Genomic DNA, 20,994 nt, shown 5'->3' with positions numbered 1-20,994 from the left:
TTCGTTCTTTCTTTCATGCCTACAGGCAGATGTGGATTTCTACAAGTATAATTTACAGGAATTGAGAGTTTCGTACAAATATAGAATTATCAAATCATCCAGTCGTGCCAATAGGGACTAGTACTGTATATCTACACCTCGATCATCAATCTAAGTTGAGAGAATAATGTTGTATCCCTTCCAGGCACATACTGTACCAAAAAGAAACAATCCGAGGATACAAAATTTATGTCTTTTTTTTCAATACAATTACATCAAAAGAAAGATGCTTTCAATCTGTAAGTTTACCCAGAAACCAGCTCTTCCACTTTGAGCAAAATTCTATTTTTATACACTCATAATACCACAAATCTTTTTAGAGGTTTTCTTAAGATTACATGTGACATAAGAAGTCACTTCACAGTACGCACAAGCCTGTTTTAATGTTTCTTTGCACATTTGCCATTTGAAAGCATTTTTCTACACAGTGCACTTCAGCACATCAAATATCATTTTGAGCAGCTCAGCAAAACATTTATTAGCTTCATCTACATTATACATACTGTATCTGTGAGCGAAACATGTCCGTTTAATGAATAAGTATCCAATAAACAAATGATCACTCATTCTCTGAATATCTTAATAATAGGAAGTCCTTTAGGATTGTTTTTGTGCCAGAATGCATTCAGCACTGCTCCGAAAAAGAGAAAAGGAATGAAAGAGCAGCTGTTACATGTATAAATAACACACCTCGGTGAAAATTAGCCAACAAAATTCAAAATTGTTGTTGTCTTCTAGAAATTAGACAGTCATCATTGCAGCTTGACAATATGTGAACATAAAATTAAATCAGTAGATCACATATGCAAACTTTAGCAAGCTCTATCGCATCTCTGCTGCAACACTCTCAGCGGGTTAGTTTGAGTGCAGTGGGATGAACATTGCAGATATCAAACCAATGCTGATCCACCTCCTTATGTGGCAGCAGGCCATTTCGTGGCAGAAAGGGCCGTCGCCAGCGATCACGACTGCCCACTACTTGCCAGAAGCGTATGCCCTTGAGAAGAAAGATGGCATTGTGAGTGTAGGAGAAGTAGGCAGCGTCAATGTTGCCATCTGGATGGTCTGTGTTCACCACAGGAGGGAAAACATCTCTGATGTTTTTTGGGAACCCTCTTGCCAAGTTGTTGGCTTCCACGCTGAATGCATACACCTGTTCAAAGAGATAATTGCTCTTTTTTTTGTTATGCAGAAATCAATTCAATTATACAATGCAAACAATTCACAGAGGAACTTTAGTGCATTTGTTTGCTTGAAGACATTCCCTCATAATCCTAAGAAACAATTAATTAGCTTGGGTTTTCTCCAGGACTCCGCTTTTATATCTGCATGTTCTACTAATCGGCATTGCTAGATTGCAAATCACAGATGGAAACAGTTTGATTAATGACCGTTAAGTCTAAGCCACGTTTTAAGTTTAAATGTGTATAATGGTCGGTGTGTTTTAATATCGAACCACATCATTCCAGCTTGTCATTTAAGCACTTCATGAATATTTCCTAATTTACTTTCTTACTGAACCTCATGTCTTTGCTCTTATATCAGTGTAATAATATCTGACAGCTGGGTAATATTGCACTTACAAGATTGTTTTTAAAGAAGTAGATGTGGGAGTCCCTCCTGTCATAAAAGGCTGTGTCAATAGGACTTGGCACCCCTGGGAATCCTTCAGAGATTAACCTCGGATACTGGTGACCTTCAGAGTCTTGTCCAAACACCTGGTCGTTCTCACTATCATACCTCCAGAACTGAGTACCTGTAGATAAATAAGTTAATTACATTTTCACAAAGTATCAATTTGTTCACTAACTCCTTTCAAACAGTATAACTCTCCACTTAGTGTACCTCTGAAGAAATATACAGCATCTCTTTTCCTGGACCAGACATGGACATGTGCATCCACTCCATCCATGGGGATCCCATGCCAGCCAGTTTGCAGCGGAACTGGATCACCATAACGTGTTCTATTATTTCTGTTCTCATACAGCCAGTACCAGCCATCTCTCATGAAATAGGTGTTAAAGCGGATCACCACCTCCCCATAGGGTGTCTTCTCCTTTCTGATCCAATCAAACACCGTGTTGAACCGGCCTTTACAGCCTCCTGGTGTCAAGTGCAAGCACAACAGGGAAAAAAAATGGGTTTGCATTAGTCAATTAGGGCAAAAATACAGCAAAATGCATTTCTCCAAGAGTGTATAAGTAACCACTAGATGGTGCTGTAACCATGTACCATAGAGTTGCTGTATAGCTTTTCTGTCCATCCAGTCCATTTCAAAGGTGGACTCCTGGGGTAGATAGCTGGGCTGCATTATGGATCCGGGTCTATATATGTGGGGTAGACCCAAAACATGGCCAATCTCATGAACTGCTACCTAAACAGGTTTAATATATTTAAGGCGTTGTTAGAGCAATGCGTTGTTAATCACTGGAATTATATAAACCTGGCAGTTCCTTTGATCGTGCAGGAATATAATTACTTTGAGAAGGCTGATTCCACTGCCAACATTGGGAGTTGTGAAGTGCTCATCATCATCAAAGTGTATATCACCCAGGAACCAAGCATGGGCAAATTCTTGACCAGTGCCATCGAACTTCTGATTACATCCCAGATGCCTTCCTATGAAAGAATTTCACAACGATGCAGTATGTTATTTGGCACAAAAAGGAGGTACAGTGGAAACATTAATGATCCTCTGCAGACATACATATAAATGACCCTCCCGAGGAAAATATTTCCAATCTAAGAAGACTGGTGGTGGTTTACATTTACCTTTAACATTGCTGGGAGTTTTTGTGTTTAATGAACCTCATTAACAGATGCTTTATTAGTCTTAAACATATATGTGGCCAAGGAGATAACATCCTTTAACTTTTTTATCCTGAAATGAGAAATTAACCTTCATAGACTAGTGATGTGAAGGGTCAAATCTAACCATTCCACATTTTATTCATAATAATAGTGGTTTACACATCCACCTAACAAGGGAAAGATCCCCAGTGTGATCTCAGGAGAAGACACAAATCCTTTTGGGGCTGTGTCAGGAAGGGCATCTGGCATAAAGCTCTGCCAAACCAAACATGCGGAGCTACCTGCTGTGGCCACTGTGAATAAAGGAGCAGCCAAAAGTAGCTTTCATGCTGCAGTGAAGCTCATAAATATTGACTAAAACCCACCTGTACCAAATCCCAGCCTGATGTCAACATCCTCTAATGGGGCATGTGTATCCTCCACAAATTCCAGTGGCGACACCTCACTCCACATCCTGAAAGCCAGTCTGAAGATGTACCTCTGGTCTTCAATAGTCAGCTGGCTGCTGTAGCCTTCTCCTATCAGCCTCCAGTTTAACACCTTCTTGGAAAAAGCCATGTGGCCAGTTGGAGTCAAATCTCTCTTCCGCCTGCTTTTGGATATGAGACTTGCGAGATGTTCCTTCTTGCGTCTCACTGCTTCACTCTGATGCGCGTTCTCACTGAAATTCCCCATTTGGCTGCCCAGTCTGCTGTCGTGCGAGCTGTTTAGAGAAGTGATCTTTAAAAGCTCTGTTGTATAATTCATGCTGGTGTCATTGGAAATGGCTGTGAGCACACCGTCTGCATCATTAAAATTTAATATGTCGTCTTCAGAGAAATTTGCAGTACCTAAAGTAGTGCCACTGATTATGTCACTTGCTGTGTTGTTCCTGTTGGTCTCAGTAAAACTGTCAGTGGTATTGTTTTCAAAATCAAAGTCACCACTGCTCTCAGGTTCTGTAGTGATGACAGGGTTGGTCAGAACAGTCTCTTTATCAGGGACTCCACACCTTGGTTTGTTCATTGCTAACTTGGTGGCCTCATCAAACACCCCTGTAACAGGCAGACCTGAAACCCTCTGAAACTCTTTAAGTGCTGAAATAAAGGCTTGGTTCTCATTTTGACGGTTATAGCCCTGCTGATCACCAGCTCGATGAGCAGCTCTCGAGTAAGACGCTGAGGTTCCCTCTTGGATTGTGGCTTGAAGATCGTTGAGGAAGTCACCGCTGAAAGAGGTATCTGACTCCTCAAACTGAACCTCCTCCCAGTTAACTGGCTTGATGAATCCATATCTAGAGAGAAATAACTAAAACAAGACGCGGGTTACATTAGACAAATCCCGTGTCTGGTTAAATGGATGCTGAAGTTTGAGAAACACAGGTAGTCAAAAAAGAAGAAAAAACAATATACCTCAGCTGTGTACTTGTCTGTTATAGCCTGAGCTCGGTGAGAATTAAGGGTCTGCGTATCAGAATGATCCCGATTATGGAAAAGTTTCTCTGCATCAGTTGTGCTAATGTTGGTCAAAAAGAGCATAAATATCAGCTGGATTAAATTCAGCATCGTGGCCTTTAGCGGTTTACTCCTGGGTCTATATGCAAGATGAGATGATGACAAGTGATGAGCAACGCTGCTTTATAAGCAAATCCTTAGCTTCTCCACACCCCTCCAGAGGTGTGACTCTACAGTAACCTGCTTTCTTCACCTCTGCGTGAAAAGTAAACTCATCTTTTACAATCTACGACTGCTCAATTTGACTCTTACTCTGTGGTTATGTTATACATGCTTCAGTGGTTTTAAATGGACTGCAGCTGATCCGTGGAAAGATGTTAAAACCTTCACATTCATGTGGACAGTAAAAGACAGGGATGACCCCTGCAAGCACTGTGTTGGACAGGAAATAAACACACAGACACACACAAGCAATAACCACAGACAAAATCTTCAATATTATCACAATGATTGGCTTTTATTTTCTCAGTCATTTTCTTACATCATATAAAGCAAATTATAATTTTATCTTAGACTTTCCTGGCTCTGGTGCTGCAAAAAATAACTTTTTTCTCTCAGTGCAAAAATAGCAGAATCATATGTCCAACAACAATAAAGATGGGCAGTAAAACACACAAATAACAGTATGTATTTACATATATAATAACAACAAACACCAAAGATGAGGCAGGTGGACTTTAAAAGCTGGTCACTGCAGAGTTTTAGCTATCGCTATCGCCAGGTGTTCAGCTGTTGGCTTTTCTGCAGTGCAGCTGACACAAAGGCCTTCTGCTGCTATTGCATGTTGTGTAGTAGGCCCTATGGCTGCAAACTGGAAACAAAGACACTTACGTGAGTAAAGCTCTGTTAAGCACTTCAGATTCATGCATTATTTAAATCTATTTGTGTATGACTGTGAGGAAGATGTACCTTTATTTGAGTCAGCTGTTCAGCCGAGAGCCTCCGCACCACTTCAAGGCAAAACTTCACTCCTGATGGACTGAAGAAAGCTATGCTTGCTGGGATGCCCTATAAGCATACAAACAAATGAACAGCTGCTATACTGAAACAAATAAATAAATAAAAGCAATAAGAATGACACTTTACCTGCTCTGTGAAATAGTTCTTTAGATTTTTCTCCAGATCGGGATGCTCTGCTGTTTGATAGACAGTTAGTGTCTCTAGGGGCACTCCTGGAAACAAAGAAACAGATCCCAACAGTGATAAAGATAGTGCAATTATTATTTTATAATTAGAATAATCCCAATGGGAATTTTATCACCTTGAGTTTTAATTGTCAGGCACAACAGGGGGAATGCTTACCATTTTCCCTTAAAGCCGTGGGCAAGACTTCCCTTTTGATTGAGCCACAGGGGAAAAAAAGTGGTGGGATATTGGTGGCCTCTCCTATGACGGGAATTATACGTGAGATCATATGAGTAATAAGAGCAATCATAAAATTACTATTAAAATTAAACTGTGAGGAATGTGAGACTCCAAAGTTACGCCGTACGTTCAATAATAAGTCGTGATAGGACCTCCGCTGTCCCTGTGTCCTCTCCCAAAGGGTTCAGACCTAGATTCTGTACTGTATGGGATAAAAATCATGAAAAGAAAAAAAAATGATAAGCTATACAGTAATGTGGTAAATTCTTGAGCCACCCCACATTTCTTTATATTTTGCTAGAAAATGGGAAATAGGTGCAGCGATGTTTTTAAAAGCAGAAAACACTAAACAAAAGTCATTACGTTCTAGTCTTTTCCAAGTTGTCTGCTATGTGTAGACACAACAATTGTTCATTCCTTGACTTGGGTGCATTTTTTTTTTTATACTTGATGCATTCATAGGCCAGTGTTAAGTGGCTTAACAACCAAACCGCATTCCTCTGAAAATGGCACAGTACAAAGCCTGGATTGAAAATAAGTGGAAAAACCAGCAAATGTCAAAAGACAAATTTGAAAGACCTTCTGAAAGCCTGGAGGAGTAACTCAAGAGCACTTTGAAAAATTACAAGGACGTCTGGGTCCTTGGAAGTAAAATACAAAGAAATGAGGGTGGCTCAATACTTTTGCACAGTCTGCTAAATACTGACATAAGAGCGTGGCAGAGAAAACGCATTCATTCACTTCAACTAATTCAATAACTAAATTAGAAACTCACTGAGAGACTCAAAATAAAAACCCACTGTGAAATGTTACTGAAAAGAAGAAGCTAAAGCACACATGTAGAAAGTGTTGCACCTGCTTGTTTTGTAAAGACACTGAACAATCACTAACGGCAAACTGTCTCTTGTGTATAACAAATGGCTGAAGGTAGACAAAGCATTTCACACATCACTATGAGCACCAGGTGCCCGACACACTCTGGTGCAATTAGCACGAGTTTACAAGGAGCTCAAGACACAAAGGAGGATTTTGGGAGAAATGACCTTTGTCCATAGATGTGACTCACCTAATGAAGCGGTGGCCTTCCCAACCACATAGATGGACTTGGTGTTCCACTTGTCTTTCGCTGCTTTGTCCCATTCTCAATAGCACAACATACAGTGGGCATTACAGAAATGTACTACAGAAACTTGACTTGTTTTTTTAAGGTTTTTACCAAAAAAAGTCATTTCTATCAATGACATACAGCAGCTTCGAGAAAAGTAATGTTTATCACCTTCCCTTCTTTCATCCGCTTCCAAACACATCCTTACAGCCTCCACTGCTCTTGGACTGGTAAATATGAGCCCACCATATTTCTCTGGTTGGAAAAGCTGGAATAAGCAAAATACATGAATCCACTGAATATGCAAACTGTTAAAATGAACGGATTAATGAATGGACAATGGAACAACAATTTACCTTATCTGACAAAGTGTTTAATGACACAAACTTAAAAGACAGCACCGGAAGTAGGGTTCCTTTATGTCCGCGTGATTCCAGCTCCTTCGAAGTGAAAATAATAACTGTTATACTGACAAATTTTAAGAAACTGGTTTAAGTTAGTTGATTTAACTGTAAAGGGCGTGTACCTTAATATAGGGATCAGATCCAGACTCTCCATCTTTTGGTTCTTTAAGCAGCAATACACGCATCTTGAAACACTGGATTATTAAAATAACAAAGATGGTTAATTCCGAACAAACCAAGGTAAAATAGGTTTACTAAGGTCTGCAATAATGTCAAAGTCAGAGGCTTAAGCTACAAAAACACTGAGGACATTGGGTGTGAATGCATTTTAAGCAACGTTACACCCTAAAACGGTCACATGCTGATAAGACTGTTGTTGAGTCACGATCATAAGACTGTGCATAAACAGCGAATAAATTAAGCGAATGGGCCATTTTAGTTAAAAGTGTATGTGAAGTGTCTTCTTCCGTAAGAGTGTTCTTGTTTACCCTAGCAAGACACGGTGCATGACAGACTATCTACGGTAGCCATTAACAGAACCTGTCTGTGATAATGTGTGATAGAAGCGAATATTTTATCCGCGTATAGCTACAGTGACACGAAGTACAAACGGTGAAAAAGACGAAATATTAGGCAAAATTTATGTACCTGGAGTGTTCATTCAGACTTTCATCATCCACGGTCGAGGAGGGGAGACAGAACACTGTCTAATTGACTAACCTTGTAAAATAATCGTATTACAAGTAGTATTACAAGAATGTGTTTATTTAATTTAAAAATATAGTTTCAATAATTTAAATTAATATCTACTACATGTGACAAAGGGTTCGGGGGCATGTGAATTTATTTTCGTCCCCGTTTTATAGAATGGTTTATTCCATTTCACCAACGGGCAACAAGCCGACATTGAAGCTCTGAATGTGGATTTAATAAGCGGCAAGCCGTGTATATGTGGAGCCATAATGGCGGCTTCAGGGTTTCAGTTTCGTAGCTGACAGTTGCTAGTCTTTGCCCCGCCCACTTAGTAGACACGTGTGTTTTAAGTTTGCAGCATGGCTTCATTGGCTAAGAAAAGGGCAGTAGGTTTTGGTGAAAAACCCGAGGAAAGTGACAACAGCTCCGATGAGAATCCAGAGGAGGAAGACGATTCCGGAGAAGAGGACAGTGAGGCGTCAGATGAGGAAATTAATGAGGTAAAAGAACAAACACGTCTTAGAAGGGAGGCATGGCCTTGCTAACTAGTTAGCTAAGTGAGCAGTAGGGCTAATGTGAACAGAAAGGCTCATGAAAATATTTTTTTGGTTAATCATGTGAGAAAATAAATAACTAATATACTAGAATATGTTATTTCGAAGATACTGTACTTGAATACGCTGTAATAAGTTAACCCTGTGAAACTAATATCGGAAAGTTTCGCACAACTAATCAGAGTATGGGTTACAATAAAACTTGCAATTACGACTTCTACGCTTTCAGGAGGTCGTTGTAGACTTTGAAGCTCACACCATCTCAGACAATGACTTCAACGGCATAAAGAAGCTGCTGCAGCAGGTTTGGGTTTAGTATTGTTATTTCACGTTTCAAATACTGTGTGTAAGCAGGTGTCACTGACGTCATTTCTGTTATGTTTGGATACAGCTTTTCTTAAAAGCTCATGTGGATACATCAGAGATGACAGACATCATCATCCAACAAAATCATGTTGGAAGTGTCATCAAGGTGAGTAACTCGGTAGTTAAATATAAAAAGCTCAAAAGTTTACACACACGATGAAGGAAATATATGTCATGATAATTTGGGCTTTCAGTGATTTCTTTGAACTTCATCTTAATGCAAACAATGCATACTGCACACATCTTAATGACTTAAAAAAACAGCATTTGGGAGTACATGTTTGAATTTCTTTTGGAGTTTTATTAATCCAAATGGGATCAAAAGCAAACACGAGGAACCAAAAGGCTCAAATATATACATACATTTATTTAAATATTTTGATTAGTGGTGCTGAAGGTTATACAGTGTCTTGACTTGATGAGGCCAAGGCCTATTTATCTTATTTGTAATCATTATTTACTACAACTGGTAGTTTATCTTTAACAGCAATACTCAGCAGTTATTCGAATGTGGGACAACTTTGCCAAGATCTGGACAAAGACCTAAACTGTCACCCTCAGATGAGTTGTTTTGAGAGTTGGTTTGGATGTTCAGGAACAACTCAGAAACCACCAAAGTTCAAGCCGTGAACTGGAAACTGCTGGAACACCAGCAATAATTCACTGTCCACAGAGAATCCTTTGAACCTAAGAACACTATACTTTCAAACATGGTGGTGGTAGCATGATGCTCTGGAGCTGCTTTGCTGCTAACAGCATTGCTACATTGTACAAAGTGGATGGCAACATTAGGCTGGAATAAATTCAAATGTGTGCACCCAAGTGTTTTCTTTTTTAAAAGATGTATGTTGTGCAACCATTCCACCAGGAAAAGGAACAGACGAAAAAAATCATTTAAAACCCAAGATTGACATTCATGCTCATTCACATTCATTTCTGAGCAGCTGTTTATTTACTTGTCTCTCCACTATGCTCCAGCAAGCTGAGGCGCCCGAAGACAGCGACGATGACGACGACCCAGATGAAGTGTTTGGCTTCATCACCATGCTAAACCTCACAGAGAGAAAGGTCAGATGACTAGCAAACTAAAACTAATTAGTCTTGAATGGGCTGGAATATGTCAGTGTTTTTTAATATAAATTTTCATACTCACGTCTTGTACTGTTCACAGGGTGTACAATGTGTGGAGGAGGTGAAGGAGCTGATTGTGGATCAGTGTGAGAAGAATGCTTCTCATATTGTGACAGAACAGCTGGAGAAGATCTTTAATGATAACAGCAAGCCTGTGGGGCTGCTGCTAAGTGAGCGCTTCATCAATGTGCCTCCACAGATTGCCCTTCCACTGCACAAACAGCTCCAGTAAGTTCTGCTTTACCTTCTTATTCCATCTTTAGTGTTTTGTTATTGTTGTGAGAGCAGGTAGAACATGGTCAGGATGGTGTTTGAAAACATTGAAATAAGACAGAACAAGTGCAATACTTTGCAAATCTTATAAATCAGCATTTTATTCACAGTAGAATGTATGAAATATATCAAATGTTTAAACTGAGACCTTTTAGTATTGCATGAAATATATTAGCAGCAACACATCTTAAAAATGTTGGGACAGGGCCATGTTTACAATGGTGTAGGATCCCCTCTTAACAAGTGTTGAACATCTGGGAACTGATATTTACCAGTTAACCTAATTGGCTACAAATTATTCCAGTTTTTTCTTTTTAATACCACTTACTTTTCCACCTTTCTGTTGCTCTTATCCCAACTTTTTAATACATGCTGCTGTCATCAAATTCAAAATGAGCTAATATTTTATGAAACATTTGATGTTTTGTGTTCTATTAATAAAAATTGTTGGTGAGATTTGGAAACTATTCCATTCTGTTTTATTTATTTTTTTAATAGAAACTAGAAAAACATCCATGTGCGTGGTTAAAAGATTTTCATGTTACGGTCCTTTAGGGAAGAAATCGCTGAAGCTCAGAGGACAAATAAGCCCAGTGGGAGGTGCCACTACTGCCTGATTATCAGCAAGACCTGTAGAGAAGAGACCAAGAGCATCCCAGCCACAGGAGGAGCTCCCAAAGAGGAATACATGTTTGTTAATGCAGAGGAGGAATTCTTTTATGAGGTAAAGTCGGAAAGAAATCTGCACAAAGTTCAAGGTTTTAACTAAATATTTATTATACACGGGGCTACTTACTTAACAGTATCTGGGTAAAAATACAGCAGTTCGTTAGCTCATGTCAAACTTCAGATAAATATTCATTTAAACAGCCATCTGATAAGCTATTCAATATATTTATACTCTGATTTCAAGCCTGGTCCGTGTTTTCCTTACAGCAAGCCATCTTGAAGTTCCACTACACAGTCCAAGAAGAGGCAGACTCCTGTTTAAGTGGGAGGTGGTCATTTACGGACGTGCCCATGAAGCCTTTCAGGACTGTGATGCTGATACCCACAGACAGAATGCCTGCCATCATGGAGAAACTCAAAGAATATCTATCAGTGTGACCTTCACAATAAACCAAGACACCTATGGACACAGTGACAGATTTCAGGCTTCTGAAAATCATTCAATATATTCTTCAATTTTTGTACAGTTTGTTTTAGGAATGCGCGTATTCATATTTAGAACATGTAGGGCGATGGTTTAAACCATTTTTAGAAATTTTAAAGACAGTTTGTACAAATTGTAAAGACATAGGGAATAATCACATACTTGAATACTGGAAGAAACTTCATGCAACTGCATATCAGAGGTGTTAGGAACACTTCAAAATCCTTGGTTTTTAACATTCAGCTGCACATTTCATCCCCAGACTTTCCTTGATGTCACATGTTTTAATAAATGTCCTGAATTGTCAACATAAACAGGGAACATTCTTAGATAAATGGGCAAAGCAGTTATTCTGAGCAAGTTGTTTCATACGTATTTTAGCTTTAAAATCAGATCCTTGGATATACAAAAGAATGTGAAGGTATACTGGCATTTATGACAACTTTGCATAATAGGGAAGTACATAGGAGACAAATTACTTTCTGCTTGAACATTTTTTTTTTTTTTTTTTTTTTTTTGCTTGTGAAGTATATCAAATGACAGTGTGCATCTGCATCATGTACGGATAAAGTCCACACCTAAGCAGAGTTGCAGAAACCCCCTCACTCATATTGTTTTTAGATCACAGACCTCTTTGCCTTCTCAGCACTGTAAGAACATTGGGTAATACACATGAGTAATTTAATGTAATAAATTAAGCTTTACTGTATTAATTATACAAATGTCTTACAAGCATTGATGCATTTGCAGTCTAAATTTGTGATTTTCAGTTTACTGAATCATACATCTGTCATATGTCTGTGTCACTGCTGCACAGCCACCGTTTACGTCACCACTTATTGTTGCAGCTTGCTGTTTCTTCTCTCTGCGGTTTTTGGATCCCTCTGGGTCCAACATGTCTTGCAGTATATCTTTGCTTTCGCTAGGGGGCAGATTGTAGAAGAAGTACAGTGGTGCAATTTCAATGAACCTAAAAGAGAAATTTGAAAACCAATATTAAGTAGATAAAGAGATTAAAAATATTCAAATTAAAATGAGATCAAATGGCTCATGCTTACTGCCGTAATAAACATGTTTGTTCTACCACTGCACTACAAGAGAATTAATCCATGAGACCTCAGTTCTGATCTGTACACAACTGTTCTGATGAGGATTTGGGAAAAAAAGGAATCGACTTACACTTGCGGGGAAATTTCCGAGACTATTCTCAAGCAGTTTTCTGAAAGGATGTACTCATTGAAAACAACCCACTCAGGCAGTCCCAGCTTGTGCGACTGAGCCCCGTAGCAGGAGTGTGGGTGCACCTGGGCCACGTGCTTGTGTGCAAGAATGAAGTAGTTGCCTGATCCGTCCACATCTCGAGCAATCTGGGAAAAGAACAGACCTCGTAAACTTGAACACAATTGAATTGCTGGAGGCAAATTCATTAATATTGACATTTTATTTTTCTGTACCTGCATGAAGAATCCAGCCAGCAGAGCTCTTTTGATGTTGTGAGTGTTAGTCTTGGTTCCAAAGGAGGGTTCAGAAATTGGGAGCTCAATTCTGTTCAGTGTGTCAGTCAACTCTGATCTAATGGAATCAGCTGTCCTCAAGGCAGAATGATCTAGAAAATAGTCCTGGCACCACTTTTCAGTAGTCAAGTCTGGGAGAAAACATCATGCACAGTGAGAGAAGCGCTGTGGTCAGTAGTATTTACGTTAAGTTTCTATCACAGTAAAAACAGTTTAATTCCTAATGCCTTTTAAACAGATCAGATGGAGTGGGAGAAATGACAATGTGGAGGTAATTAATTCAAGAGTACCGTAATATGATTTACTAAAATTTCAAGCAGTTTGCCTCTCAGAATCTAAAGAGTTGAAATGTTCATTTAGCCAAGTGTTCTTTTAACTGTTTTTTGCGTCAATTTTTAGAATAGAATAGTTTATTCGTATCCATCTGGTTATAATTCTTCGTGAAACTGAAATGTAACATCTGTCCCATAGTATAACACAGGCTTTGAATCTAGTTTTAATTTACCACAGTAGAGAACAAAGATCAAGTCACCAGTCATTTCATTAGGTACACCTGTTTCACCACCTGCTCATTGATGCAAATACCGTAATTTATCAAATCACATGGCAACAGCCCGATGCATTTAGGCACTTAGGCATTGTCAAGTTGACCTAGCTGAAGTTTGAAGTGAGCATCAGAATGGGGAAGAAAGTGACTTTGAATGTAGTATGGTTGTTATACCTGAATATCTCAGAAAATAGTGATTTTGCCAAAACTGGGATTTTTCCACACAACAATCTCTAGGGTTTACAAGGAATGGCCAAAAAAAAGTAATAACAAGTGAAGGGCACACTGTTTCAACCTGATACAAAAGCAACAGTAACTCATATAAGCACTTGATTCAACCAAGGTATGCAGAAGATCATCTCTGAATGTACAAATGTTGAACTTTGAAGCAGCAGAAGACCACACCAGATTTAAGAACCAAATTGCTACAATTTGCACAGGCTCAACAAAATTGGACAATGGAAGACTAGGAATGTTGCCTGGTCTGTTAAGCTTTGGTTTCTGCTCTGACATTTGGATGCTGTAAACACCACGAATGCATTAATTCATCCTCCCCTGCATCAACAGTCCAGGCTGCTGGTCTAAGGGATATTTTTTTGGCACACTCTCCGCCCCTTATAACCAATCAAGCATCATTTAACTGCCACGGCCTACTTGAGTATTGTTGCTCACCGTGTCTATCCCTTTATGACCACACTGTACTGGCTCATTATCCTGGCTGCTTCCAGCAGGATAATGGTCAAATAAATAAAGCTGAAATCATCTTAAACCTGCTCCCTGAACATGACAGAGGAATGTTTCCAGCACCTTGTTGAATCAATGCTACAAAGAAATAAAGCAGCAATGTATAAATAATGAAGTGGCTGATGAGAGTATATCTTATCTCTTGAAGAGAATAGGTTGGTTCTGTTCAATGACTGTCTTACATTGTTCCCTCTGGTTTTGTTTGTAGGCATTGTAGATATTTATGAGGGTGAAGTGATCTCCTTCAGGGTGCTGGAACTTTCTGTGACACTGGACTGCTTCGTGGCTCATGGCAGCAGGCGGCTCCACAAAGCAGCTTGGTGCTAAAACACAACAACAAATAAGGTCGACTTCACTGAGAGAAACCACTCTCACCAAAGAGCATCAGAAACTGCAGATGAGCCAATACTACGCTGTCCACCTGGTGATTCTACAAACCAGTCAAAGGATCCTCACTTGTAACTAATCTTAAATTCTGGAGTGGAAAAATGTAAAACGTACGTACCTGACAACATGGCTGTGACTGTCAGCATCTCACTCACACAGTCAAACTCGCAGGATGCTAGCAGCGCTTTGGCCATCTGAGGTTCCAGAGGGATTTCAGACATTATGATGCCAATTTCAGACAAGTTGCCATCATCGTCTAAAGCTGCAAGGTAATCGAGCTCCTCCAGTGCCTGCATGAGACCCTCTGGATCTGCAACAACAAATGGAATATTTTAAAACTTATGCACATTTCACACATTTCATTGCTATATCTATTAAGGGGGATAAAATATCAACAGCAATTTGTGTCATCTGAATAATCAAAGATACAGTCATCACAAATCAAATGCCTTCAGCTTTTATTTCTTTCTTATAGAGAAAATATAATTTAGGCATATAGCAAGTGCCTTTTGTCCCACATTTTCAAAAAAATATTACAGCACTTTTGGCATGGACTTCCTCTTCATTGTGCTCGTCTGGCACTGCAATACATGAGACATGTTGTGTAATCGTTAATGAGCTGGCCTCTTCTGTTCATGTTAGGGTGGGTCAGAGCACAGACAATGGTTAGTAGCTGGGCTGTCAGCTCAGCTAAATCATGGATGACTGGGCTCAAACAGCTACACAGAGCCCTTCCTGAGTCAAAAACCTCCCACATGCGAATCTTTGGCTTAGGTTGTGAGAGAGATGCTGTTAGTGGGAACCAGTAAAAACTCAAATAAAGAACAAAACTTCTTGTTGTCTTGCATGTGTTCCAGTGGCAACTTGTCTAGTTTCCTCTGGGAAGATATTTTACCTGGTCTGTCGATGAAACTGCACTGTCCAAGGCCTGCTATCTCCATCCTTTTGAGGAAAAGAACTGTCGGTGTAATGTTGGACTCCAAGATCTGTGGGGAGTTCTCTGCAGAAGTTAGGCTTGCTTCTGGATACAGGCAGAAGCATTTACCTAGAGGAAAAATTCAGTAAAACTGTTGCACTTAAATTTTGTGTTTGTTTATTTTGCTTTTTTTAAAATAATGCTGGGAAGTTTTTTCTTTGGCTTTCTTAAGTCCAAATATTAATTAATATTGTAATATGTCCAAATCTGCAAGTATGAAAATAATCCAAATGAATGAAAGGATGAAAAATTAACCAGTCTGCTTCAGTTGTTTCTGATTTTTGTTGTTTCTAACCCAAGAAGCATCACATTTAGTTACCAAAGATGGCAGCTTACATTTTTTCAAAGAAGAAACCTTTTAGATAACTACTGTAAGTATTGCCAAGTGAGCAGATGACATGACATTATACCTGATGGTCCAGACAGCTGCTTGCGAATGTCTGCCTGGCATTGACTGATGGGTTGAAGAACCTCTGAGCTAGCTCTTACTCTCGGATTGTACACCTTTACATAAAAGTAAAAACAGTGCTAATTAATATCAGAGGAATCCTCATTTAAGATTGCTACATCATTTAGGAACTAACTTACTATTTTCTTCTGGACTCCTGTGTCAATGACAAATTTGACAGACTCTGTAGCCCACCATGCATCCTCGCCTTGATGGGTACTGAGAAAAACCTTTCTGGACTTTGTGCAGCACGACTGCTCAGGCAGGACAGGAAGTAGCCCTCCCTGGCCTGAGCACAGGACTACAAGTACCATTTGTCCCAACTGTCCACCCAACCTGGTCCCTTCTCTTTGGAGGATGCTATAGGCACAGTGGACCTCCTGCAGGAGGTAATGGAAGAGAAATTTAAACCAGATCACAACAGGCATTAGCACAGTGAAAGAGCTGTTTGAAATATAAGAATCTTTTACCTCAGCTGAGCCTAAAAATACGAAAACATCTCCACCCTCTTTGGTTCGATGGATCTCCAGCACCAGTCTCAGTGCTGAGTAGAAGTAGTCTTTGTTGCTGTTGTTGCTGTGGACAACTTCAGCAGTGCATGAGGACTCTAGACTGATATGCAGGACACTGCCATAGTGTCTCAGAAGCTTGTCTGTCATGGGCGGCACAGTGAGAACCACCACCCTGAGCTCGGGCCTCTGCAGCAGGATGTCCTTGAGGAGGCCCAGCAGAATGTCTGTGCTAACCGTCCTTTCATGGGCCTGGTCAATGATTATGACCCCATAGTGCTCCAGAAAAGGGTCAGACATCATCTCTCTCAGCAACATATCATCAGTGCAGTACCTGATAAACCAAAGTGATCAGGAGGGTTAATAATAGAGGTATTATAAAACAGGAATAAGATAAGGTCAATTTCTCACCATTTTGGTTGAGCCTGTTAGTTAAAAGAGCACAGTTTTTTTCCTTTCCTCCCCACTTGGGAACAGCTGAAACCTTTTTAAGTTTTAAGTCTTAATTTTTTTGCAGAGAGCTGCTGATTTAAACATCTAGCAGCTGGAGTAATATTGTCTTTTATGTAAAGTGGATCTCTGGCTGACTGGTGAGACCAGTATTTACCCTCTTTTAGCTCCCTTTCATTTCTCCGTGTCATACTCCTAAATATTATCTGGCTCTTTAGCTGCTGAAACCTCCTCTGCGTTCACCAATTAGTTGCCAGCTGCTTCTGCTTTCAGAAATTAAAGGCTCACTTCAATTTACACCATGCTGTGAAAATGATGCACATATTCTATAAAATGAGTGAGAATAGGGGTCATTTGCACATGGCACTGTATGAAAAATAACACTCAGAGATGATCGTTTTTATTACTAACATTTACTTGATTAACACCATATCATGTGCAAAGCCCAGCACAAGTTTCAAAAGCAATAGATATTCACAAATGTCCTATCTGATTAAAAACACCAAAAAGTATTTAGTGTGCATTGATATATTAGATGCAGTACTGTGCAAAAGTCTTGAGCCATCCTTCATTTCTCTCTATATATACACATCTCTATATATACACATCTCATTTTACTAGGAAAATGGATTATAGGTTCAGTAATTTATTGAAAGATGTACAAGCATACATGGAAATACAATATATATATATACTGTAAAAACAGAGTTTGTACAGTTCTAATGTGGTTGAAAGTCAATATTTGGTGCAACCACCTTCACTCTTCAACATACCCTGAACTCTCTCAGTCAAGCTTTCACATCATTTCTTTAAGTAGACTTCACAAACTGTTCTCCAGGCTTCTTGAAGGACAGTCAAAGCTCCTCCTTGGATGTTGGCTGCCATCTGACCCTTAGTATCGACTAAGGGTCAGACGCATCTTTCAGGCGTTATGCCAGGTCTTCTTAAAGATTTACATATGTACATATCTTTAGGCCTACCACTTCCTCTTTTGTCCTCCACTTGTCCAGTTTCCTCAGATGTTCTTCAGAAGGACACACTGCTGCACACCACGTCAAGATGTGCCAAGTTTTTAGCTAATAACTGTTTTGGAGCCACCTTTTTGGTGCAAACAATACAGTTGTATGTCTATCAAACTGTTATCTTTAGCATTTTTCAAGAAATTGGAACAAATTATTATTATTTTATTTGTTTGCTTTAATTTTTTTTTTTTCCATTAAATCAGGCTGCTAGTAACAATGCAACCAATGTCCAAAGAAAAACTTGGAGAACCATTTCTTAAAATGGTAAATGGACTGATTTGTATATAGCGCTTTTCTACTCTCCCGGAGGACTCAAAACGCTCTATGCAACATTCACCCACACCCATTCACTTTCTATCATACAGATCATCATACACTCTGATGTATGTATCGGAGAGCAACTTGGGGTTAGTATCTTGGCCCAGGATACTTGGCATGCAGACTGGAGGACCCAGGATCGAACCATTAACCTTCTGATCAGTAGATGACCTGCTCTACCTCCTGAGCCACCGCAATCACTTTAAAAGTGGAAGTCTGTCTCCTTGGAAACTAAAAATAAAGAAAAAAGGGGTGGCCTTTTGCACAGTACTGTATATATAACATATAATATTGCAATATTTCGGAGGCTTCTACTACTGAGTGTTTGACATTTGGGACAATAAATGACTAATAGGTACTGTGCCATAATGAGATGTGTTGAATATTAGGCTATACAAATATGCACATAATTTCCTGACTTTGAACTGGTCGACTTTATTTAGATCAAGTATGAGTCTTCACAGAGCTCTGTCCTTTGTCAGCAGTGAGCCTCTATCCATTAATAAGGAGGAAAGGAAAAATTTAAGAATGAAAGGGGCAGTTTGTGGATTATATTCGAATGATATTCCACTGCTGGCAGTGAAATAGACACAGTAAGAGCTCATTAACAAACCTCAAAACAGTGTCAGAGGAGCAGCAGGTCTCCAGAGGGATGGTGTAACCAACTTCATGGCCTATGTTGACATCCATTTCATCAGCGACACGCAAGGCCAGATCTACAGCCTGCTGTTTGTCGGTCTGAGTGCACACAACCATACCATGCTGATACTGGGCAGACAGACAGAACTCTGCACACCACTGAGGGATCTGAAAGAAGATCATTGATAAATGCTTTAAAAGTCTTTATAGTAAAATATGATTCAGAGCACCAGTACTACCCCAAATATTAAACAGGAGAATGTTTTCTACCACATCAGCTGTTTTTTCTCACTCACAAGTGTCCTTTTCAGATTATCCCAACAGCTTTTGTTTAAGCACACAGCAAAACAAACTGTGACAGGAGATATCCTATGCTATTATCGCTCATAATGCAAAACTGCTTTGGCAGCATGTGTCGGCTCCAGCGGATCAGGGCTTAGCAGCAGGAGGTCCCCTAACACCCCTGCTGGAGCCTTTGTGCAGACTGATGGTCAGGCAGGCAGGAGTTTAGACAGCTTCGCAGTGACACAACATCATGTGCTGAGCTGGGCAGCTTCTGTTCACACAAGCATGGCAACACTGAGTGGCAAACGGTAGCCCTAAATATATCAAATCACAGGGAGTATTGAATTAAGCATGCGTAATTTAAACAACGTAGGTTATGCTTTGGTAAACGCCCCATTATTAAGAAGCTCCACATTCACCCAGAACAACAAATTCTTATCCTGTGCGCAAGTCCAAGCTCATAAGTTGAATGTTCACACTGACTACACTCTTACCTGTGTACTCCTGCCAGTCTTTGCTGCCCCGGACACAATAACCAGCTGGTTGTTTGCCAGAGCATCCTCAAACTGACATCTGACCTTCCACACACTCAGAGTTTTCCTCTCCTTCAGTAACTTGTAGTAACGCGAGGAAAAGGGCAATCCATCGAACTGATTTAACTCCAGATCATCCCCAAATCCAAAAGTGTCTTCTGCGGGACTTTCTTCTCGGTCAGGGCAAACGTTCGGCTCTGCCAAATTATTTTCCTCCCACATGACATACGGGTTTATCAGGACTAGAGCACATTAAGTTTTTTTCTTCAACTCCAGCTACAGGTACATTCCTCTCAAATCGGAAACGCAGAAATACAGAGCGCGTACCTTTCCATCTGGCGTTTAAAAAAATAAAAATCCCACGCTATGTTCGCGTATTTGGACGGAGTACAAGGTGAAAGCCTCCTTTTGCTAAGGCTTTTGTTTTTAATGTTTTATTTAAAGCTGTTCAAAGTTTGCAGCTGTCCACTTTGGAGCTTAGTACGCGCAATGTCCATCGGTGCGTAATTTCATCTCAGCGTGGTTTCACACGTGTTTTGATTTGCGTAGAGCTTCACATGCACCAATAAGCACGTCCAAGAGACTGTCATAATCGCCTGCATATTATCATGAAATCACGTGTAAAGCAGTGAGGACACTTATGGTGTCGTTGTTGCCACCGGTAACAATATCTCTAAAAATATCTTTTCATGTAACGTTGAAAGGTGCAGGCTCATTAAAGTGTATTAGAATTTCAGCAGTAGTCAGCAGGCTGTATATAGATTATCATTATTATTGTTGTTGTTATTATATTTAAATGTTATTTGGAATTTCATTTTCACTTTTAGTTAATGTTACAATTATATTCTTACATAACTGGCGTTCACTTACAAATCCCCTTACTTTTATCAGAGTAATAAATGAAACTATTTCAGCTCCTGACAAACAGCAAATCTGTAAAAATAGAGCCAAAGCTCCTAAGAGCAGCCAAAAACAGATATGTCAGTAATTTTGATCATTATTTAAAGCTTTTAAACCCAATGTTTAGACACTTCACTGAGGTGGCACTGCGTCTCATCTCTCACCCACTGACAAATAAAATGTGACTAATTAGAAAATGTTGGCTGAGGCTGATTTCAAAAAGCTCATCAGAAACATTTGTCTTCGTTAGCGCGCTGCTCTATTTCTTATCAACAAGAGATTTCCTCCCCAAAGTTTCCTTTCAGTATCCCTTTAATTACACACAACCACTTAAC

General features: G+C 39.6%; 4 protein-coding genes across 5 annotated transcripts; 1 reads left to right on the top strand and 3 right to left on the bottom strand.

Moving 5' to 3' along the window:
• Window positions 1–834: 834 nt before the first annotated feature.
• mmp21 (matrix metallopeptidase 21) lies at window positions 835–4,394 on the bottom strand. The gene is made up of 7 exons (XM_031750669.2): window positions 4,255–4,394; window positions 3,216–4,123; window positions 2,519–2,658; window positions 2,272–2,413; window positions 1,885–2,142; window positions 1,623–1,795; window positions 835–1,192 (listed from the first exon to the last, which is right to left on the bottom strand). The coding sequence occupies exons 1-7, from the start codon at window positions 4,392–4,394 to the stop codon at window positions 887–889; spliced, it is 2,067 nt and encodes a 688-aa protein (XP_031606529.1). The 3' UTR covers window positions 835–886.
• Window positions 4,395–4,774: 380 nt separating this feature from the next.
• On the bottom strand, window positions 4,775–8,026 carry uros (uroporphyrinogen III synthase). 2 transcript variants are annotated; one of them, XM_031750747.2, is made up of 10 exons: window positions 7,866–8,026; window positions 7,340–7,411; window positions 7,170–7,253; window positions 6,985–7,081; window positions 6,775–6,849; window positions 5,836–5,910; window positions 5,646–5,729; window positions 5,430–5,515; window positions 5,253–5,351; window positions 4,775–5,154 (listed from the first exon to the last, which is right to left on the bottom strand). In XM_031750747.2, exons 2-10 carry the CDS (start codon window positions 7,400–7,402, stop codon window positions 5,032–5,034), a joined length of 786 nt encoding a protein of 261 aa, XP_031606607.1. In that variant the 5' UTR covers window positions 7,403–7,411; window positions 7,866–8,026; the 3' UTR covers window positions 4,775–5,031. The 2 variants fall into 2 exon arrangements, with proteins under 2 accessions (XP_031606607.1, XP_031606608.1); XM_031750748.2 differs by lacking the exon at window positions 7,866–8,026 and adding an exon at window positions 7,706–7,847.
• A 139-nt stretch (window positions 8,027–8,165) lies between these two features.
• On the top strand, window positions 8,166–12,122 carry LOC116328825 (BRCA2 and CDKN1A interacting protein). The gene is made up of 7 exons (XM_031750712.2): window positions 8,166–8,410; window positions 8,694–8,768; window positions 8,856–8,936; window positions 9,809–9,898; window positions 10,002–10,189; window positions 10,790–10,958; window positions 11,171–12,122. Exons 1-7 carry the CDS (start codon window positions 8,270–8,272, stop codon window positions 11,339–11,341), a joined length of 915 nt encoding a protein of 304 aa, XP_031606572.1. The 5' UTR covers window positions 8,166–8,269; the 3' UTR covers window positions 11,342–12,122.
• dhx32a (DEAH (Asp-Glu-Ala-His) box polypeptide 32a) lies at window positions 11,881–20,302 on the bottom strand. Its single transcript, XM_031750713.2, has 11 exons — window positions 19,721–20,302; window positions 18,916–19,109; window positions 16,474–16,846; window positions 16,144–16,383; window positions 15,966–16,059; window positions 15,475–15,624; window positions 14,698–14,889; window positions 14,375–14,515; window positions 12,842–13,032; window positions 12,567–12,754; window positions 11,881–12,357 (listed from the first exon to the last, which is right to left on the bottom strand). The coding sequence occupies exons 1-11, from the start codon at window positions 19,979–19,981 to the stop codon at window positions 12,159–12,161; spliced, it is 2,223 nt and encodes a 740-aa protein (XP_031606573.1). The 5' UTR covers window positions 19,982–20,302; the 3' UTR covers window positions 11,881–12,158.
• Between the last annotated feature and the right edge of the window lie 692 nt (window positions 20,303–20,994).

The sequence above is a fragment of the Oreochromis aureus genome, linkage group 8 (assembly GCF_013358895.1).
Source record: "Oreochromis aureus strain Israel breed Guangdong linkage group 8, ZZ_aureus, whole genome shotgun sequence".
NCBI classification, from domain to species: Eukaryota; Metazoa; Chordata; class Actinopteri; order Cichliformes; family Cichlidae; genus Oreochromis; species Oreochromis aureus.
This window is presented reverse-complemented; position numbering and strand designations above follow the sequence as displayed.